Source organism: Paramormyrops kingsleyae, chromosome 5 (assembly GCF_048594095.1).
Source record: "Paramormyrops kingsleyae isolate MSU_618 chromosome 5, PKINGS_0.4, whole genome shotgun sequence".
In the NCBI taxonomy this organism is placed as follows: domain Eukaryota; kingdom Metazoa; phylum Chordata; class Actinopteri; order Osteoglossiformes; family Mormyridae; genus Paramormyrops; species Paramormyrops kingsleyae.
Genome location: NC_132801.1, coordinates 35500454 through 35521698, shown reverse-complemented (window position 1 = coordinate 35521698; position 21245 = coordinate 35500454). Strand labels below are relative to the sequence as shown.

The 21245-nt window shown below is 43.8% G+C and overlaps 1 protein-coding gene across 3 annotated transcripts in view; it reads right to left on the bottom strand.

The window, feature by feature from the left end:
• Positions 1-6364: 6364 nt before the first annotated feature.
• The window catches only part of LOC111837266 (dynein axonemal assembly factor 3), a 32608-nt gene continuing 17727 nt past the window's right edge, over positions 6365-21245 (bottom strand). For all 3 annotated transcript variants that reach the window (XM_072712666.1, XM_072712667.1, XM_072712665.1), the window contains exons 9-12: positions 17954-18116; positions 7563-7677; positions 7300-7374; positions 6365-7137 (exon numbers count right to left, since the gene is read on the bottom strand). In XM_072712666.1, the coding sequence (XP_072568767.1) occupies positions 7002-7137; positions 7300-7374; positions 7563-7677; positions 17954-18116 (489 nt within the window). In that variant the 3' untranslated portion in view covers positions 6365-7001. The remainder of the gene's footprint in view (positions 7138-7299; positions 7375-7562; positions 7678-17953; positions 18117-21245) is intronic.

The following is a 21245-nucleotide window of genomic DNA, read 5'->3' as shown; positions in this document are numbered from 1 at the left end:
TTACTTGGTTTAAGTCATACCTCTCTTGTCAGAATCAGTTTGTCCAGCTTAAAAGTTTTAAATCCGAGACTGTCCCTATCATAAGGTGGTGTGCCACAATGTTCTGTCTTCGGGAGTCTTTTATTTATTATTTACCTTTTACCTCTTGGCAACATTTTTAGGAGATTCGGCATACACATGCCGATGACACCCAGCTCTACTTATCCATCAAGCCTAACTCTGCCATCCCTCCCAACTCTCTCTTAAATTGTCTGTCAGATATAAAAATTTGGTTTGCCTCCGATGATCTTAAACTTAATAATGACAAAACTGAGGTCCTACTTGTTGCCACTAAATTGACTCTTGCTAAGCTGAATAACTTCACCCTCACAATTGATGGTTCAATGGTTTCTCACTCTGCTCAGGGTAAGAGTTTGGGCATCGTCCTTGACAGCACTTTCTCTTTCAAACCACAAATTCATATTACCTGGTCTGCATATTTTCACCTCCGCAATATTAACTGTCTTCGTCCATCTCTTACTCCTTCCAATACCACCATTCTTGTACATGCCCTGGGCACATCACATATTGATTATTGTAATTCCACTCTATCTGGTTGCCTCTCAAGCTCCTTCATAAACTCCAGTTAGTACAGAATGCAGCCGTTCATATTATTACCAGGACTCCTATCACGGCTCATATCAATCCTGTTCTGCAACAACTTAATTGGCTTCCCGTTAAACATTCTAAACAATTCTACGGTTCGCTTTCAAAGCCCTTCACAATCTTGCTCCTTCATATCTTATTGATCTCTTACATATTCACACTCCTTCCCGCACACTCAGATCTTCCCATTATGTCTCTCTGGTTGTGCCCCGTGCTCACCTGACCACTATGGGATTTAGAGCTTTTAGTCATGTTGTCGCCAATCTATGGAATTCTCTACCTCCTGGTATCTGTAATATTGACAGGATTTCTGTATTTAAATCTCATCTTAAGTGTGTTTTGCCCCCTGGTGGCACAGTTGACATACTGAGTGAATTTGGGGAGTACAGTGTTTAAGCATACCTGATTCAAGTGACCAGCTATGGTATTAATTAAAATCACGATGATCCTGCTGCTGCTTGTTTTTAATACTGTATAGTTGGTTTTGAGGCAGTGCAAACATTGGTATCCAGAGGAATGTAAACAGCTGTGACAATTACTATGGTTAGTTCTCTCTGTAAATAAAAAGGTCTGCACATAACTGACAGAGCCTCCAAAACGGGGGAACAGTGGTCGTCTATAATTTGGCTGTTCACCAATCGTTGTTTACATAGAGACGGGAAAATGTGGGGAGGTCCTTTTACAAACAGCAGTTTGCACACACAGTGAGTTACATATTGCAAAGAAACACATGTAAGTGTGAACAATTGATCAAAGTGTCATGTGACCAGTTAACTGTTACAAATGAAAAATCACATTATGCCCAGGTAATTCCACCATTTTCGATACATTTACGAAATAAATATACGTTCTCAAACCTTTTATTCATACGTTATTTTGATTTCCAACTTAAGCCCCGAAATAAGACGCTATGAATAAGAAGCTAAATGAATAGGAAGCTGCAGATAAGTAGCTAACTTAAGCATCGTGTGACTTTGCCATTAGTTTGGGCGACACGGGCGACATGGGCAAGAAACACAAGGAGAAAGGAATCGGCAAACGCACTGAGAAGCACAGCAGTGATCAGTAGCTCCGCCCACCGCCCCGCTCCGATTAACATATATTTCCATGTAGCGAACTTGAAAATGAAAAGCCAAAGTAGGAAATTTAAAGTCAAATTGGAAAATGAAAAGACAAAAAGGGTTTTTCATTTTATTGTTCAATTTTACACATCTGACTCATACATGAGTGGAAAATTAAAATGCAAATAGTGCTATTTCATCATAACTTTAATTTTTGCAGGATTTTTGCGCACATACTTTGGAAAGTAAATGGCAAAGTGGAGATTGTATTTTCTTTTTATCATTTTCATTTAAATTTTATTTTTTGCAGAAAATACCTCCCATAACATGCAACATTGAGCACACAGCACAGCTATTTATAATGACAGCAGCAAGGGCTATGTACAACTGCAGAGCATGCTAGGAGATGTTAACGACCTCTGCTAGCGGAAGTTAACTTTCTGATGCTACAATATGTTCATGAGCTCTGCTCTGATTGGTTGGTTTACCATAGGGCACAGTGATGGCTCACACAGAACCAACATACAACTCTGGAAAAAAACTTTCCAGTTTCACTCATTTCACTCACCAGAGACTTCATGGGATCCCCCTGAAGTTGCTGGACGTCATGGCCAGCCTGTACACTGGTACGGTGAGTGCTGTATAGAGTGGAGGGGGAACCTCTGCGTTCTTCCCAGTTGATTCTGGGGTTCACCAGGGGTGTGTTCTTGCTCCTTGCTCCTGCTTGTATGGACTGGGTGTTGGGCAGGACCGTGGGGTCCAACAGCTATGGGGCGTCCGTTGGTGAAGAAAGATTTACTGATATTGATTTTGCCTACGATGCTGTGATCTTTGCAGAGTCAATGGAGGCTGGTGACTCTTCCTTTGAAGTCAGCAGATGGATTGGAAGATCATGAGGTTATGAGGTTGCTGGAAAGGGGTGTGTGGTGCTCTCGATATCTTTGCAAGAGGACCAAGGTCCAAGTGTTTAGAGTCCTGGTGCTCCCAGTCTTGCTGTATGGCTGTGAGACATGGATACTATACAGTGAGCTGAGAGGAAGACTGGACTCCTTCGGTACTGTCTCTGTTCGGAGAATCCTTGGGAACTGCTGGTTTGAATTTGTGCCAAATGAGCAATTGCTAGAGGAGTCCCGAATGAGGCACATTACCTGCATTGTGAGGGAGCGTCAGTTACGGCAGTGCGGCTATGTGGCGCGTTTCCCTGAGGGTGATCCGGCTTTCAGGATCCTCATTGTTGAAGACCCAAGCAGCTGGACCAGGCCAAGGGGACGCCCACATAACACCTGGCTGCATCAGATGGACGGTCATTTCTGGAGGGTGGGACTGGACCATGTGTCTCCCTGGGGGGTCGCCGGGCAGGATCTTGAGGAGTTTCATTGTGTAGTGGGTGTGGCAATGTGCTGCATCAGCGCATGCTCCCAACCTGACCTGACCTGACTCATTTCTCAATTTTTGGGTATGTGCCTGTGTAAAATAAACATTTTTTGCAAACTCCAGCCTGGCTCTTCCCTGATTCTCATCGATGAAGGGCTTCTTCCTTGCTTTAGGGGTCTTTAATACTGCTTCTAGGAGCCTATTATGAGTTTTCCTAGTAATGCACTTCACAAATGTTTCCCATTCTTTTTGTAGGTCGCTTGAGGTCATAAGGTACTACCGGATAAGTTGACGGTCATCTCTGGCACTAGAAAATTGTTTCCGCGCTTTTTATGGTTGGTTTCTGGTCATTTTCAGTGTCTCCTAATTCACCTTGTTGTTGTACACTGCTGTCTGAGAATTTTTGTGCCTTGAAGCAGCCTGCCATGTAGCATAACCTTCTGCCATTAATGTTTCCTGGAACAAACATACACAACATTAGCCTAACTTTGTTTTCAGCATTGGAACAAGAAAATTCAAATTATATTTCATATCACGCAACAAATGATGTTACGATGCTACATTTGTTCAAACTTATTAGCAATGCCTTAGTAATTTTCTTATACCCTTGACCTTTATTGTGCAAACAAATTATTTTCTTTCTCAGATATTGTGACATTTTGTCAGCATTAGATTTTCTCTCTTAAATACCATTTTTAATAATCAATTATCTTGTGGCCACCTGTGTGATGATTGAACAGATTCATCTGTTGGTCAATTCCTGTCAATTAAATTTTTATTAAGTTTTTCTGCTGAGACATTCATTGGGGTGTAATTATTTTTCCATCGCCTTATTTGAATAAAATGTGTCATTTTTATTATCCTAAAGAAGTAAAGGTGATAATACGCTTATGTCGGTGTTGGTACAAATAAATATTACTAAAACTGTTTTGCAAAATACAGCCATCGTCAGTATCACTGGGAAATTAAAAGTTTTAATTTCAAAGGCAGTGCACTCATTTATGCTGAGCACGGTATGTATGGATAACATTATAATTAGGGCTGTCAAAATTAACGCGTTAACGCGGATTAATCCATCATCATGATTAATCTGATTAAAAATTTTAATGCAATTAACCCATCTGCAGCACAGAATGATTCAAAATTTCTGTGTGTCTTTATGTTGGGCGAATGGGTGAATATTTCATTATGTGTGCATGAGGGTGGGAACGTATGCTTGTGTATGTGTGTGCCTGTTTGTCTTTACGCAGGTGTCAGGTTGGGTCTTAGACTCCACCTGAAATAACATCTCAGGCTCTATTGCCCCCCACCACATTCCCTGCTGGTGGATGGGGTCCCCGGCTGCCGATGCGTTGGTGGTTCTCGATGTCCGGGGCTGGATGCTCTGGTGTGTGCTGACTCACTCTCGGCGGTTGCCTGTCGGGGCCTGGTCCTTCCGGCTCTGTCGGGTCCCAGCTGGGGGGTGGGGGGGCCCTTGGTCCTCTGGGCCCGGGGTCCGGTCTGCCCTGGTGTGGCCGGCCGCCGACGGAGCCTGCGTGCCCGCCGCCACGGCCCCCTGGGGTTCCTGCGATGTGGCTGCCGGATGGCCCCCCTCCGGAGCGCTCCTCTGCCTTTTTCTGGGTGGGGGCTGCAATCGTCCCTGCGGTGGTCCTCCTGGTGTTCCCGTGCCCTGAGGGGCCTCTGGATGTCTGGGGCCCGGGTCTCCTCCGTGTCGGCTTCATGTCCTGGGTGGGCGGGGCTGTGGCTCCCCACACACACTACTAGACAGTTACATGGAGAAACCTTAGGAACACCAGCGCGCTGACACACACAGGTGTGCACACAGGTGCTCACAGACACGTGCTCACGGACACACACTGTCTTGACCGGCTGTTGCTTCTGGGCATGTGTTGTAATGCGGGTTGTGTGTGCTGTTCAACAACATTTAACGTTTGATGGTTGTTGTGGTTAGTACAGGTGTTGTATGTTGTCTTTCTCTTTTCAGCAGACATGGAAGCAGATTATCTGTTTTGTTTTTTTTTCCTTTTCTCTCCTTTTTTCTTTCTTTTTTCTTTTCCTCTCTCTCCCTCTCTTCCCCCCTTCTTCTCCTTTGTTCCCTCCCCCCCTCCCTCTCCTTCTTTTGAGGAACCAAATAAAAATATAAAATAAATAAAAAAATAAAAATAAAAAAACTAAAAAAATACAAATAAAGTAGTCCTCCGCAGTGGGGCGGTGGAGGAAGGAGAAAAAAAAAAAAAAAAAGAATGATTCAAAATCCCTGAAATGTCTCTGTTAACCCATTTCGGGCAGTTTTAGTGAGTTCCATTTGCCCTCGGAACTCGTATTCCGAGTCGGATTCCAGAGTTTTGAAGCCGGAAGTGATGACATGCGCTCCAGTTTCTCGGAGATCCGAGAAATATCTCGGAGCAGCACAGAGGATCCCGAGTTCAGAATCCTAGATGGCTGCGCCCTTTATCAACAGAAGGGAAAGTTTTAGTTTTATACTGTTTAAGCACTACTTCTCATTTGTGATTCATTAAATCGGTCGCACACGCTATACCATCCAACTTATCTGTGGATGTATTGGTACGGAGTTTTATATGTAAAGCACCGCACGTAATGTGTTATCAACTGATATTGCTAACAATGGCAATTAACCGGGCTAGAATTGGACTTCATGATTAGTTGGATTATTTGTCGGATTTACGGTAGTTCGTGCTAATTGTAAGCGAACGAAGATAAAGACCATTTAAACTGAGGTACCTTAAATCCGACAAGTTGTCTGGCTAAGCAAAAAATCTTGCTTTTTGATATGGGTACATGGTATTGCACTTCTGTGGCAGATGGAATGCATCCGACTCATGTTCAAGATGTTCAATAAACATGTTAAGTGCATATATATTCCCTTTTTTCTTGAGTGTGTTTGCTCATGCAAAATTAAATGTGATTAATATAGATTAAAAATGAATGATATTTAATCATGATTAATCAAAATTAATCCACAGCAACCCTGTGATTAATCTGATTAAAAAAAATTATCGTTTGACAGCACTAATTATAATACAGTTGTTTCAAATTTGATTTGCCAAGTTTGGGCCAAACATTTGACTGTCATGGGCCACTTTTTAGGTAATGCTGCTCTACAGAGTGTATTCCATTTACATGCATATTTAAATTATGACTGGATGGTAGTGTGCACTGTAGTTGTGTTGCTTGTAGTTCTCATGGCTTTTTGCAATTCAGTGATCCCATTTTCAGTTAAAAGAGCAAAGGGAAAATTGGGGGCTCATGGATGTAGAAGAAAACACAATTAAATGCATTTATCTAAAATGGATAAAAATGAAACTTGACAGGAAAAATAAAATGTGTCCATTCATACAACAAAAAATATGTGTATTCACAGAATAATACAAACTAATACATTCATGTAAGTTGAGTCTGCTTGGAAAGAAACACTCTCACACTAGCCAGCTAGCAGTAATGTTAAAACTTACTATGCAAAACCCATCTCGAAAAACCCGATTCCCACACTTAATCCTGCCCGGGTTCCAACTGACAGGCGGAACTCTAAATTATATAACTGTTTAACAACACAAGTATAATAAAGGGCATATGAGGGCATGCAATTGATAGCACATCACTACCAATCAAGCCCAAGAAATGTTAATATTTTAACCAAATTAAATGAGTTATGCTGCCAGGTATTCCGAGTAATCTGGACATTGCCATCAGTCACAGGAAGCCATTATCGATAAGAAAACAGTGCTAGTGGTGAATACAATGAGGAGTGTAAGCACATACCAGTGACTGCCAATCTCACTACCAAAGTGTTCCAGAAAGAATAATAATAGGCAGACAATAATAATAATAAGTAAGAAGCCACACAGCCAAGACAATCTGAAACAGACACAGATGATGTCAGGAGATCATAGTCGCCAGGGTTCATCCCTCTTGCAGTGTATATGTGGCAAAAATGCCCCTTATTTCTTCCAATGGCTTGAACCCTGCTCCTCGGGCAATGTTATCAACTTTCTCTGCAAATCCAGCAACCTGCTCCTTAGAAAGATCTAGCAGGTAGCTGAAACATAGAACACAAATAAGACAAAGCAAATGGGATACTTACAGTTAGGTGTACATCACATACTCAGTTATGATACAATATTGTTTGCACATCCCTAAAAATAGACTGGGAGTATTGCTGTGCAATACAACAATCTCCAGTTCAATTTAAGATACTCACTCTGCAAGTTCCACAACAAGGACAGCCTTAGGTGCAGCAATTAGTCTCAGTGATGGGCCCAGCTGGTGAACCATGCTATGATGAGAAGAGTACACATTTACGAATGCAAAATGTAAGCAAATTATGGCTATATGTATTAAACAACAGCACATGCATGTTTCTAAAATCAAGCATATTAAAGGAACAGAGAAATAGACAGTTACTTATTAAGTGACAAAGTAGATAAAGAATCATAGCAGAAAAATGTACACAAATGCAATTACCTGGCAGAACAGTATATGCTATCAAACAAACAATTGTATTTTTGTTTGTCAGGAAGTTTAGACAATGAGTCCACAGGAAGGAAAGTCACATTTACTCCACATAGGGTCAAGAGCTCTGCAATAGAAGAGGGCAATTAGGTACACCTTAAAAACCATGGTGAAATGTGAGCTAAGAAGGGGCAATGACGACGCACAAGGATGTCCTGCAAATCCCATATGTCTCATTGTCTCACCCAGTAATTAGGTGACAAAGACATAGGCTCCCTATACAGGTCAGTAGCAGCTGTTTGGGAGGACCTGACACTGAGAGCCTGGTCCATTTCCAGTTACCTGACTTCTGCTATTGTTTCAGATATGGGATGGCTCATCCATGATCTTCTCCCTCTGCTCCTCACTGTATTTGGCAATTCGTTATACTGTTTGCTTCAAATTTTGTTTTTTAGACTCACATTGTGTGGATTCCTTGTCGGAAGCATCTGTCTCATGGTCTGCAACTGGTATGTTGTCTAATTTCTGTTTAGTGTCAGTGTATTTTGCTGCACATAAGCATGGGATGCTGGCAGCTCAGGAAGTTACTGGTATCTGCTGATCATAATGTTTATGTGTCATTGGGCTAGTTCATTGCAAGCTGGCTTTGTCGGCCAGATATACTTTCTGCTTGGAGATGTGTGTTCCATCCTCTTATTATTGTGCTTTGTACTGAATACATTGTTTAGTGTAATTGTGTAAAGGCAAAGCAGAGCTTTTTTTAATGGCCCTTGGTGAGTTTTGAAGCCTTGATTGCCTTATTGATCTTGTTTTGTGCTACATTTATCTGAGTAAGGTTATGATGGAGGGGAAATAACAAGAGCTGAGGGATTTAGTCGCTCATTTACGGCTCCATCTATTAATACTGGCCCCATGATGGAGAGGCTGGTGTTTGTACCTTGGGATCAAAAGTGCCCTGTTTATTGGATGATCAGGTATCAGTTTAAGTGAGTGGCTTAAGGAGGAATGAGTGGGTATGAGGGCTCAGTGTTTGTCCACGTCCGGTCAAGCGTTCTGTTTGATCACTTGGAAGGGGAAGCTTGTGAGGAGAAAAAATGTCACTCTAGTGCGGAACAGGAGCCCCAGCCCAGCTGTGTTGCTGGAGCTGTATGTGTATGCAGAGTTGTATGTAGCTTTGCAGGAGATTTTCTTTTCCATAAAGCAAGTAAGTAAAGAAAGTAAAGCAGCGTGCGCCTAGCGGGATGGTAAATGCTTATATTTTGTTGAGGGACCAGTTTGTTGAGTATGTCTGTGACGGTGCCCTCTGTAGTGAGTTAAAGCTGATGGTGCGCAGGCAGCCCAATGCTACCATACTGATAGTTAGGAGTGAGGTTATCAGGTGGGAACGGGAAGGTTTGCCAGGTGGTGCATGGGCCCAAACTCATTCTGGCCCATTGGCTGTTGGTATTCAGTGTGGGGTCCTGGGCAATCCCCAGAACGTGAGTAATTAAGTTCAGGACTTTGAGATGTAGGAACTGAGGGAACTGCTGAAAGGTCAGCGTGAGCAGCTTTGGCAGCTTACTCGGAGTGTAACCCTCTTGCATCACTCTCATCAGTGCAGGTGTTCACCTGGGCGTAGTCCTATCATATGCAGAAGTTGTCAACAGCTGTCACATTGCTTGGGAATGTGATGGGATGTGATTTCCTCCTAGCCCCAAGTTGAACTTTGTGGTAAGGTGATGTCACAGTGTAGGGGGTACTGGTGGTTAAGGATCCCCCAGGTGCTGTGTCTTGTCAGGTTCCTGCTGTCTTGGGAATGAACGTGATCCAGAGGTGCAATCAGGAGCTCTTTGTGCAGTATGGTTCAGCCTTGTTTGAGTTGCCTTCATTGTTTATGGCACCTGCGTTTATTATGCAGGCCCTGCAACAGTGTCATAGCTCTAGAGTGCAGGCACCTGAGGGAGCCCCAGGTAAGGTTAGAGTCAGGGTGGGAAGGTGTGTCACATCCCTCGGGGAACGATGAAGTTGGTAGCGGCCACCTATGCTGGACAGTATTCAGGTGCTACCATTTTGTTTTAACCTCCATCCTTGGGCTTACCTGGTTGATTGCAGGTGTCCCCTGAGTTAGTGTGAGTGGTAAGAAGCAGTGTGTATATACTGATTGTTAACGGGGGATCAATTGACTTTTTGCTCTACCTCTGTACTACGGTGGGTACATTAGCCAGCGTCTTTTGTGATTAGTTTGCCTGGTGGTGTCATGAAGGTTCCTCCTCATGTTGCTAAGGTAGCCTCTCACTTAGTCTCCACTGTTGGGCAGGATCAGATAGACGCTTTGAACCTGTCTCCTTTGTTAATTGGGGAGCAGGATTAGGTGACGTCTCTGCTTAGGTACACATCGGTGTTCTCGGTGCATGATATGCCCAGATATAGTCCTAGATATCCCACTGGTAGATGATGGCCACGAGCCGGGTGGTGCTTGGCTCTGCTGTGCCGTGGTGGGGCCCTGGCAGGCAGTCCGGGGAATCTTGGGACACTCTGGGCCCTGCTAGGCCGATTGGGGGGTTCGGTTTGGGCTGGGCGGGGGGTCTGCCGCTCCCCGGTCGCCGCGGGTCCGCTCCCGGGTGGGGGGGGGGTTCTTTGTATGGGACCCCCTTGGATCATCCTGCAGTGTCAGGGGGGAGGTGTGCCGGGTCGCTGCGGTGGGCGGCGGCCCGTCTTGCTGGGGGACGGGCTGGGGGGGGCTGGGCCCCCCCGGTGTGTGGGGGGCCGTCTGCTGGGGGGGGGGGGGGTGGTTTTTCCAGTTGGTGGGGCCCTTCGGCCCTGGACCCGCCTGCCTCGGTGGAGGGGTTGCGGGTGGGGCTGGGGGGCTCGCCGCCCGTCCTCCCTCTGCGGGCCTCCCTGTACGGGGGTTGGCGCCCCTTTAGTCCCTTGCGGGCTGCCTCCTGGGTTGGGCGGGTGGTTGTCTCCGGGACACATGGCCGTGGGCCCTTGTGCCGGGGGGGCGGCGGGGTGGCCTCGGTTGCCTGGTTTCTCCTGCCTTCGCCTTCGGCCTTGTGGGGGGGGGGTGGGGTGCTGTCGCTTCCCCCGACGGCATCATATGCCAGCACATCCAATGACAAATCAGTTCACACCTACACTTACACATACATATAAGAATGGTTGAGCGATCAATATCATTATTATTGTTACTTTTTAGCGTGTGTTATAGACATAGGAATTGAAATATACATGTATAAGGGTAGGATCACGTGTGTGTATGCTACATATATATATAATACCTATTTGTCACATTATTAATTATAATTATTATTACTGATGTTATAATGTTTGTTGTTTGATGTCCTTGTAATGAGTGTTATTTTTCTTATGGTTGTTTGTATTCTGTATTCCCCTACACTTCATTTTCTCCATCCCACCGACATTATTAGTTTTATTTTTTCTGTATACCCCCGTTTCCTTTTTTTTTTTTTCCTTTTCTCTTCCCATGGTGATTAATGTCTGTTCTCGTTACGATTGTTGTTTCTGTATCCCCCCTGTTTTTTTTTTTTTTTTTTTCCTTTCCTCCACGGGACGGGTGAGTTCAGAGCAGCCACACTCTTTGCTCTTGAATTTAATGTAAAATAAAGTTGTCCTCCGAAGAGGGGGGGTGGTGTGCTAGGTGCACAATTTTACTTTTTTTGTGCGCCTAAAATGTGGTTGGACTTTGGTGCAATGGGTCAAAATGTACTTGTATTTGTACATATTTCTCTGTGGGCAGTATGATAACAACTGCTGGAAGTGTGGAAAACCAGGTCATATAGCTAGGCAGTGTAGAACTAAGCGCGTAAATAACCCAAACTCGACAGAAAATGATCAGCAGCTGTGACGCCGAGCTGAGAAACCGCAGGCACTATCTCCTCCACCCCCGCTAGGGCCCCCACTAGATAGAGAGGAGGAGGAGGTTGACCTTCAGGCGGTGTGCCAGCTGATAGCGCTTAAACAGCCTGCAGAACTGCCTAGGCGGCGGTTTATTATAAATGGAAAGACATATGATTGTTTATGTGACACGGGAGCTTGTAGAACAGTGTTAACTACAATTCTGCCAAAAGCAACGTTCTCTACCTCAACAGTATATGTGAGAACGGCCGGAGGGCAATCTGAGACCCATCGATTAACTGATCCCATAACGGTAAGAGATGAAGAGACAGGGACAGAGTGTGAGGTCCAAGTTCTGGTGAGCCCGTCATGCCCAGTAAATTTACTAAGAAGAGACCTTATGGTCCAGATGGGCATAAGCATTGTTGCCACGACCACAGGCATGAAAGCAATAATAGACAGGCATGCTCTAGTAGTCCATGGGTCGTCAGTTCCGCAGTATTACTGGTCTCTAGACCTAGGCCAAACACTACAAGCTCGGGAATTGCTAAGGAAAACTAGAGTAAAGCAGGAAGCAGATAAGGTCCAATTTATTTTTCTTATGGTTGTTTGTATTCTGTATTCCCCTACACTTCATTTTCTCCATCCCACCGACATTATTAGTTTTATTTTTTCTGTATACCCCTGTTTCCTTTATTTTCTTTTCTTTTCTCTCCCCATGGTGATTAATGTCTGTTCTCGTTACGATTGTTGTTTCTGTATCCCCCCTGTTTTTTTTTTTTTTTTCCTTTCCTCCACGGTACTGGTGAGTTCGGAGCGGCCACAGTCTTTGCTCTTGAATTTAATGTAAAATAAAGTTGTACCTCCGAAGAGGGGGGGTGGTGGTGGGCAATAAAAAAAAACAAACAAAAAAAAAAAAAAAAACAAATCATATACTATTATGCTCTTAATTAATCATGAACTAACCCAGACCTAATTAACCACACACTAAGTCTTATTTATAACCAAGTGATTAGTGATTATGTACATAACAAGTTGTTGAACACTGTTAACTTTAAATTTAGTTAACGATTATTTTATAGAGTACACTGTAAAAAATGAATCATGAGGCTTGTAATTTTCATTAAATAAATTGATGTAATCATTTAAAATAATGTGCATATTTAATAAAAAAAAATAGGTTTTCTGTGTTTTTATAATATATTGAGAACATTTCACTAATAAAATTAAGAAATAAATTTTACCTATTTTTTTAAGGAAATGAGTGCAATTTTTAGGCTTAATTTGAGGAACCGTTTAGGCTAAAATTTTGAGGAAAAAAGGCTTCATATTTATTTTAAGAGAATTGGTCCAATTATCTGGGTTTGATTGAGTCACCTTCATTTGAATCTCAACGGCTGTGATCAGACGGCGTTTTGAAGGAGCAGACTATCAGTGTAAAATATTAAGAGGTAAGTTAAGCCCCTTACTATTTTTTACATTTTATTTTGATTTCTTAAATAAGCTCCTCAGGATACCGCTTATTCACGCTAGTACAGGAATTGTTTTACACTGATTTTTGAATCTGAACGACAGTGATCATTTTGGCATGTGAAACAGTGACTATGTTGAACCAGGTGTTTTAAAATAAAGGTTTACAATTATGCGATGTTATTTGATGTGAAAATCTGAACTCGAGCTCATTAGTCATAACTCCTCACATGCACGTGCTGAGGCTAGAATGGACATGTTGGTCGCTAAAGCAAAAATAATTATGGCCATACATCGAGCTTGATAGATGGGGCAGTTTCTATGATTATACTTAAAAACTTTTAAGAGTGTTGATGTGTTTATATATTCGCTTCAAATTGTAAAGATGTATTAAATTAGCGTTTAATCATTTCACGCAAAATGTCAAAAACCTTTGCTCTCCGAAGACATGAGGTGGTTACGGAAGAGGATTAGGGCCACCATGAAAATATTATTTGAATTCTGACTTTAATCTCAGAATTCTGACTTTAATCTCAGAATTCTGACTTTTTTCTCAGAATTCTGACTTTAATCTCAGAATTCTGACTTTAATCTCAGAATTCTGACTTTTTTTCTCAGAATTCTGACTTTAATCTCAGAATTCTGAGTTTAGAAAAAAAAGTCAGAATTCTGACATTAAAGTCAGAATTCTGAGATTAAAGTCAGAATTCTGACTTTTTTCTCAGAATTCTGACTTTAATCTCAGAATTCTGACTTTTTTCTCAGAATTCTGACTTTAATCTCAGAATTCTGACTTTAATCTCAGAATTCTGACTTTAATCTCAGAATTCTGACTTTAATCTCAGAATTCTGACTTTTTTCTCAGAATTCTGACTTTTTTCTCAGAATTCTGACTTTAATCTCAGAATTCTTACTTTTTTTTCTAAACTCAGAATTCTGAGATTAAAGTCAGAATTCTGAGAAAAAAGTCAGAATTCTGAGAAAAAAGTCAGAATTCTGACATTAAAGTCAGAATTCTGAGATTAAAGTCAGAATTCTGACTTTTTTCTCAGAATTCTGACTTTAATCTCAGAATTCTGACTTTTTTCTCAGAATTCTGACTTTTTTCTCAGAATTCTGACTTTTTTCTCAGAATTCTGACTTTAATCTCAGAATTCTGACTTTAATCTCAGAATTCTTACTTTTTTTTCTAAACTCAGAATTCTGAGATTAAAGTCAGAATTCTGAGAAAAAAGTCAGAATTCTGAGATTAAAGTCAGAATTCTGACATTAAAGTCAGAATTCTGAGAAAAAAGTCAGAATTCTGAAATTAAAGTCAGAATTCTGAGATTAAAGTCAGAATTCAAATAATATTTTCATGGTGGCCCTAATCCTCTTCCGTAGGTGGTTGAATTGTGCCCGACTGTTGCATAATTTAAAGATTGCTGGCCTGCTCTGGGGTGCGTTTCTCGAACAACGACGGAAGTTAGCATTAACGATGCATCGTACCACGTAAGTCCGCAGTATCGTTACCTATGTAGTTTGAACTATGGTTTCGAGAAACACCTGCGTCGTACTTACATAGTTCGAACGACGGAAGTTGCTAACGTAGTTAGCAACGATGGTTTCGAGAAACGCACCCCTGTTTGACATTCTCCAGGTAGGGATTTTACATTTTGTCATTAAATACCATCACAGATAATAATGTGGTTGTCAACTGAACATAATTATAATCAGTATTTGTGTGTTTCATTTTTTAGATTAATGAAGACTTTAGGAGAATTACTACTCTGCACCTTGAGCCAACATTTATTAAGATGTTGGATTACTACACTCCTAAACTTTTCACAATATTTTCCTGCAAAGGAGGAGCACTCGGACAGATTTTGAAGAAAAAAATGGGTGCCATACAGCAGGTATTTTAATTGGTATTTTTTATCATTATTTGATTGATATTTGCTTCATTATTATTGGGTACTATATTACTAATTTCTACACTTTTGGTGCCTTAGACCTCACATCAAAACATAGAACAGACAAGAGATGTTGTCCTCCGTTGCTTGGTCTATTACTTGGGTGAAAAGGAGGAAGACCTCATCCAGGAGTACAATGTAAGTGTCTAAAACTATTTCAGATATTTATTGTTTGCAGAAAACTGCATTTAGCATTTGTTTTCCTTTACAAAAACAGAAATACATCTTAAACATAAGTATGTTCCTCATGTAAAAAAAATTCTTGCACTAGTGTCAGCAATATAAATGAAATAAATTAAACATTGTCAACATTTCTGAAAACATCCTGTCCGCCATTAGCCATAGTATACTTGAGTTTGTTGTAGTGTCAGTCTCCACAGTTCACTGAAACAAGTTTTGGGGAGTTAGTGTTTCACAATGTTACAAAGATATGAACCTAGAAATGGTTTACTGTACTTCCTTGATGTATCTGCATTAAGTTCTTATGAGGAAAAACTTGTTTGAACATCTTACACAAATTAACTGCATAAATAAGAGATCTTCATAATAAAATATTATGTTTGTTTTACAGTGTGAAAATGAGGATGTGCAGCAAGGTCTACTGCAGCATGTAATGAAAATTGCTGTCTGCAAGAAGGATGACCAGGAGGACTTTAGCATTGTCTTGGAGGGTGTGCAAGTCATGCCTGGCTTGGGAGATCTGACTAGAGACTGCGCAATTCTTCTTGGATTGACATATGCACTAAACCTCACCTATCCCAAACAACTGAGGAACACGTTTGAGGCCTTTCAGAAGCTCTTCTTGGAACTGGATGTTTGCAGGTTTTCCCCCAAATTACAATCTCTCAAAAACAAACTTGTGTGATTCCATTGTTACCAAGTTTTGGTGAAAATGCACAGGTTGAGGTTTGAGATTGTTCTGCAGCTTGTTCTACAACAGGTTATCTGGTTTGATGCTAAACAGTTGATTTCAATGACATAAATTGTCAGTTTCAAATTGTTTTTGTTTTTTCTTAAAACTGCTGTAAATGTTATATACACTTTTACAAAGTGGTTAATATTTTGATACCTGTGTAACATGGAATAAAAGCATGTTTAACACCAAAATGCATTATGTATTCATTTCATTATAAAATGTTTTTTTATATTATTAAGTAATTTTCCTTAATACATATGAGTACATTTTGTTTTATCTGCTTAAACTAAAAACGATTATTCCACTAATAATGTTAAAATCATCATGTGTCTGGCTAAATAATTTAGGATGTTTTACATGATTTATTCAAGTAGATTCTGCTAGGGAAAAAAATCAAGCCGTAAATACTACTTAAAAATAATATGCGTCTGGCTAAATAATTTAGGATTTTTTGCATGATTTATTCAAGTAAATTCTTCTAAAAAAAATCAAGCCTTAAAAACTGCTTAAAAATAATATGTGCAATATTGTTACCATATTTTTTTTAAGTAGATAGCACATAAGATTTTTTACAGTGTACATAATCATCATCTACCTAAAACATACTAGTAATTAAGATTCTAATGAATCAATAAGTAGGTTTGCTCAGGTAAATGACATGGGAACTTACCACTACTCATCTACACTCACCTAAATGATTATTAGGAACACCTGTTCAATTTCTCATTAATGCAATTATCTAATCAACCAATTACATGGCAGTTGCTTCAATGCGTTTAGGGGTGTGGTCCTGGTCAAGACAATCTCCTGAACTCCAAACTGAATGTCAGAATGGGAAAGAAAGGTGATTTAAGCAATTTTGAGCATGGCATGGTTGTTGGTGCCAGACGGGCCGGTCTGAATATTTCACAATCTGCTTAGTTACTGGGATTTTCACGCACAACCATTTCTAGGGTTTACAAAGAATGGTGTGCAAAGGGAAAAACATCCAGTATGTGGCAGTCCTGTGGGCGAAAATGCCTTGTTGATGCTAGAGGTCAGAGGAGAATGGGCCGACTGATTCAAGCTGATAGAAGAGCAACTTTGACTGAAATAACCACTCGTTACAACCGAGGTATGCAGCAAAGCATTTGTGAAGCCACAACACGCACAACCTTGAGGCGGATGGGCTACAACAGCAGAAGACCTCACCGGGTACCACTCATCTCCACTACAAATAGGAAAAAGAGGCTACAATTTGCACGAGCTCACCAAAATTGGACAGTTGAAGACTGGAAAAATGTTGCCTGGTCTGATGAGTCTCGATTTCTGTTGAGACATTCAAATGGTAGAGTCAGAATTTGGCGTAAACAGAATGAGAACATGGATCCATCATGCCTTGTTACCACTGTGCAGGCTGGTGGTGGTGGTGTAATGGTGTGGGGGATGTTTTCTTGGCACACTTTAGGCCCCTTAGTGCCAATTGGGCATCGTTTAAATGCCACGGCCTACCTGAGCATTGTTTCTGACCATGTCCATCCCTTTATGACCACCATGTACCCATCCTCTGATGGCTACTTCCAGCAGGATAATGCACCATGTCACAAAGCTCGAATCATTTCAAATTGGTTTCTTGAACATGACAATGAGTTCACTGTACTACAATGGCCCCCACAGTCACCAGATCTCAACCCAATAGAGCATTTTTGGGATGTGGTGGAACGGGAGCTTCGTGCCCTGGATGTGCATCCCACAAATCTCCATCAACTGCAAGATGCTATCCTATCAATATGGGCCAACATTTCTAAAGAATGCTTTCAACACCTTGTTGAATCAATGCCACGTAGAATTAAGGTAGTTCTGAAGGCGAAAGGGGGTCAAACACCGTATTAGTATGGTGTTCCTAATAATCCTTTAGGTGAGTGTATTACTTCTGTTAATTACTGTACTTACAGCTACATTTATCTCATTTATATCATCAAGTACTCTATATAAGTAGAAAATCATAATCACCAGCCCTTATGCACCAAGTTAATGATATCGTATTTACAATCACTACTGTTATAATCTCTATATAGTATCTCTACTATTCAACCAAGTTATTAATGTTATCATTAACATCAACAACAGAATGTAAAGGTCTCCAGATGAGTACCAAATTGTGCTCAATGTTGTTTGTACAAATTTTTATTTGCTGATAAAGCAGATGGTGGTTTCAGTGCAGAATCTCATATCAAAACAACTGGCCTCACCATTAGGCGACTTCTGAGTGGCTTCAGACAAAGACGGTGCGGGAACTTGTAGGCTGTCTTGAGCATTTGCTTCCTGCATCTCTTCATGAGAAGATGACAGACCCCTGCTGGAAAACGACTGTAACAGCTCCTGGACATTGTGATAAGAGATATCCTGGGCTGTCTGTAGAGAAAAATAGTGATGGGACAGATAATATTGAGAGTTTTCTTGCCAAATTGAAGCCCAGCAACACAAAGCTAGGAATCAGAGCTTGCTTCATTTATGCAATATCATGTGACTGATGACATCCAATTCATCCAGAGGTGTCAGAGATTTCGAATCCTGTCCACTCTTTGAAACTTTAATAAAATCAAGATGAAACCTTTGGACTTCCGCCTGTAGACACTGCTAAATAGCTTGTATTACATACAGTGCCAATAAAAAAGTATCTACCCCCTTGGATGTTTTACCCTTTTATTGCTATTATAAATCAATCATGATCAACATAATTTGACTTTTTTGACAAAAAAAGTGTCAAAGTGAAAACTGATTTCTACAAAATAATGACAATTAAATAAAAATATGTAACATCCATTCATTATGAAAAATGACTAAAGACAAGAGGAGAATCTTATATGTTTTGGAACATTTTGAGCTGATGTGTCCCAATAATGTGAATGGATATTCATATGGAAAAATATTACTATAGTGGTACCTCGGTTGTCGAACTTAATCCGTTCCGGACTCCGGATCGAATCCTAAAAAGTTTGAGATCTGATCGAATTTTTCCCATAAGAAATAATGGAAAACCAATTAATTGGTTCCCGGCCCCCCAAAATTACACCTAAATATGTTTTTCTTTTTTGTTTTTAGCATTTAAACTAGTGCTGGGTGTTACGTCATGCTCCGTCTGCTCCTAGTGTGTGCCACGCCCCCTCATTCTCCACGTGTGGTTTCCTGATTGTGCCCTGCTGTTTCCTGTTTTGTCTGCCTGGTCTGGTGTATTTAGTCCGTGTCTCCGTCTCCGTACCCCAGACTCACCATTGAATGTTGCTCATCGTACGTCCCCAGTCCTGTTCTACCAATAAACCCCCATTGGTACCCGACTTCCTGGCTCCGATCGCCTGTTTTCCTGCTCCGTTGCCCGCGATCGTAACAGAATGGTGAGTCTCCTCGAGAGCACAAAGCAGCGGGCCGAGCACACCCGGCTCGGCCTGCTGCAAGAGTTTGTGCAGTGGCGATCAGAGCCCGAGGTCCAGGAGGACCCGGTGGCCGTGGAGCTGGCCGACCGGGGCACGGAACTGCTCCGAAAGGAGCGCCCGCCTGGACAAGACTATCCGCTCCAGAGGGCACGGAAATACCTCCGCCGCTTGATGCGCCGGCTCACAGAGCGAAGGGAGAAGCACGGTCGAGAGCAGCAGGAAAAAGCAGCAGAACTCTTCCTGGGAGCCTGCTCTCTCCGCCCGGCCTGCTGCTGCCGCCGATCTGCCCGCGGCACCGCCTGACCCACCTTTCCTGCCTGACAAGCCTGCCCAAACAGCGGCTACACCTGCTGCTGCGGTCGCCCCTTTGCCAGCCGCTCTGGCCGAGGTGGCTGCGCCCTCTGATGGCCGCGTGCTGGCGGCACCCGCTGCGGTGCCCCCTGCTGGCCGCGTGATGGCGACGCCGCCCCCTGCTGGCCGCGTGATGGCGGCGCCCGCGACGGCGCCCCCTGCTGGCCGCGTGATGGCGGCGCCCGCCGAGGCGCCTCCTGCTGGTAGCACGCCAGAGGTACCCGCCGAGGTGCTCCCGCCTAAACTGCTTGTTTCGCCTGTCCTGCCGGCTCCTGAACTGCCGGTTTCGCCTGTCCTGCCGGCTCCTGAACTGCCGGTTTCGCCTGTCCTGCCGGCTCCTGAACTGCCGGTTTCGCCTGTCCTGCCGGCTCCTGAACTGCCGGTTTCGCCTGTCCTGCCGGCACCTGAACCGCCTGTCTTGCCTGTCCTGCCGGCGCCTGAACTGCCGGTCTCGCCTGTCCTGCCGGCGCCTGGACTGCCGGTCTCGTCTGTCCTGCCGGCACCTGCACTGCTGGTGTCGCCTGTCCTGCCGGCACCGGAACTGCTTGTTTCGCCTGTCCTGCCGGCGCCAACACTGCCGGTCTCGCCTGTCCTGCCGGCACCTGAACAGCCCGTCCTGCCCGCGGCCCTGTCTGAGGCCGCCTCTCTCGTCTTGCCCGTGGCTCTGGCTGCCCCGCCGGCGGTCACGCCCGCGGCTTTGGCTGCCCCGCCTGCGGCCACGCCCCCTGTCTTGCCACCCGTGGGGGCCTCCCTAATGACTCCTTTACCCTTGCCCCGACCAGACCGACGCCCCCCAGGACCCCGCCTGTCGGTGTCCAGTAAGGGAAGGGGACATAGGCGTCGGGTCCGGGTCCCGCCCGCCCTGCCCCCTGGCTCGCCCGGTCGGCCCCTGGCTGTGGCTCGGTGGCTGCTTGCGGGTCCTCCGGCTCGGGGTCGGCGGTCCCCTCCGGGTCCCCCCCTGGATCCTCGGTGCCGGTCCTCGGTCCCGCCTCCGGGTCCTTGTCGGCCGCCTCCGGGCCCCCCTGCTCCGGCTGGGCGTCGGACGGCGCCGTCGCCGGCTTCGGCTGTGCCTCCGCCTGCCGCGGCTTCCCCCTTTGGCCTGCCTGCACCGGTGTTCCCTCCTGCTCCCTCCGTGTCCCCTCCGTCACTCCCTCGTCCTGTCCCCTTGGCCCCTGGGTGGTCCCCTCCTGCTCCCTTCTCCCTCTCCCCTGCGGCCCCTCCGGCCGCTGCCTGTCGCCCGCCTGGGCTCCCTCCTGCTCCCCTGTTTCCGCCTCCGTTTCGCTTTGTCCCGCCTGTCTCTGCTCCTGGTCCCTTTGTTCCTCCTCCGTTCTCTCCTGGCCCGTTTGTTCCGCCTGTCTCCTCTTCTCTGCCTCTTTCCTTGGTCTGTCTGTCTGCCTTCCCTGTCCTCTGTCGGGTCCTCTCTTTCCTCTGGTCCTTGTTCGGGTTTTGTGTTATCGCGTTAACGCAGTACTTTATTAACGCCGACAATTATTTTATCGCGAATTAACGCAGTTTATTATATCAGTAGTAGTATTATTTTGAAAGTCTGTTGCTCGCTGGCTCTGAATCAGAGCATGTGAGCGGAGTGGAGCGGAGCGTGAGCGAGGAGCGGAGCCGGCTGAATTTGGTCAGAGCGCGAAGCGGTTTTTTAATTAAGGCTGGAGCGGTCGCTCTGTCTCTACAATTTTGCTCCGATACCGCTCACACTACGATTCTGAGGCGCGCCCAAATCTACCCAGAATTCATCTGTACAATTATC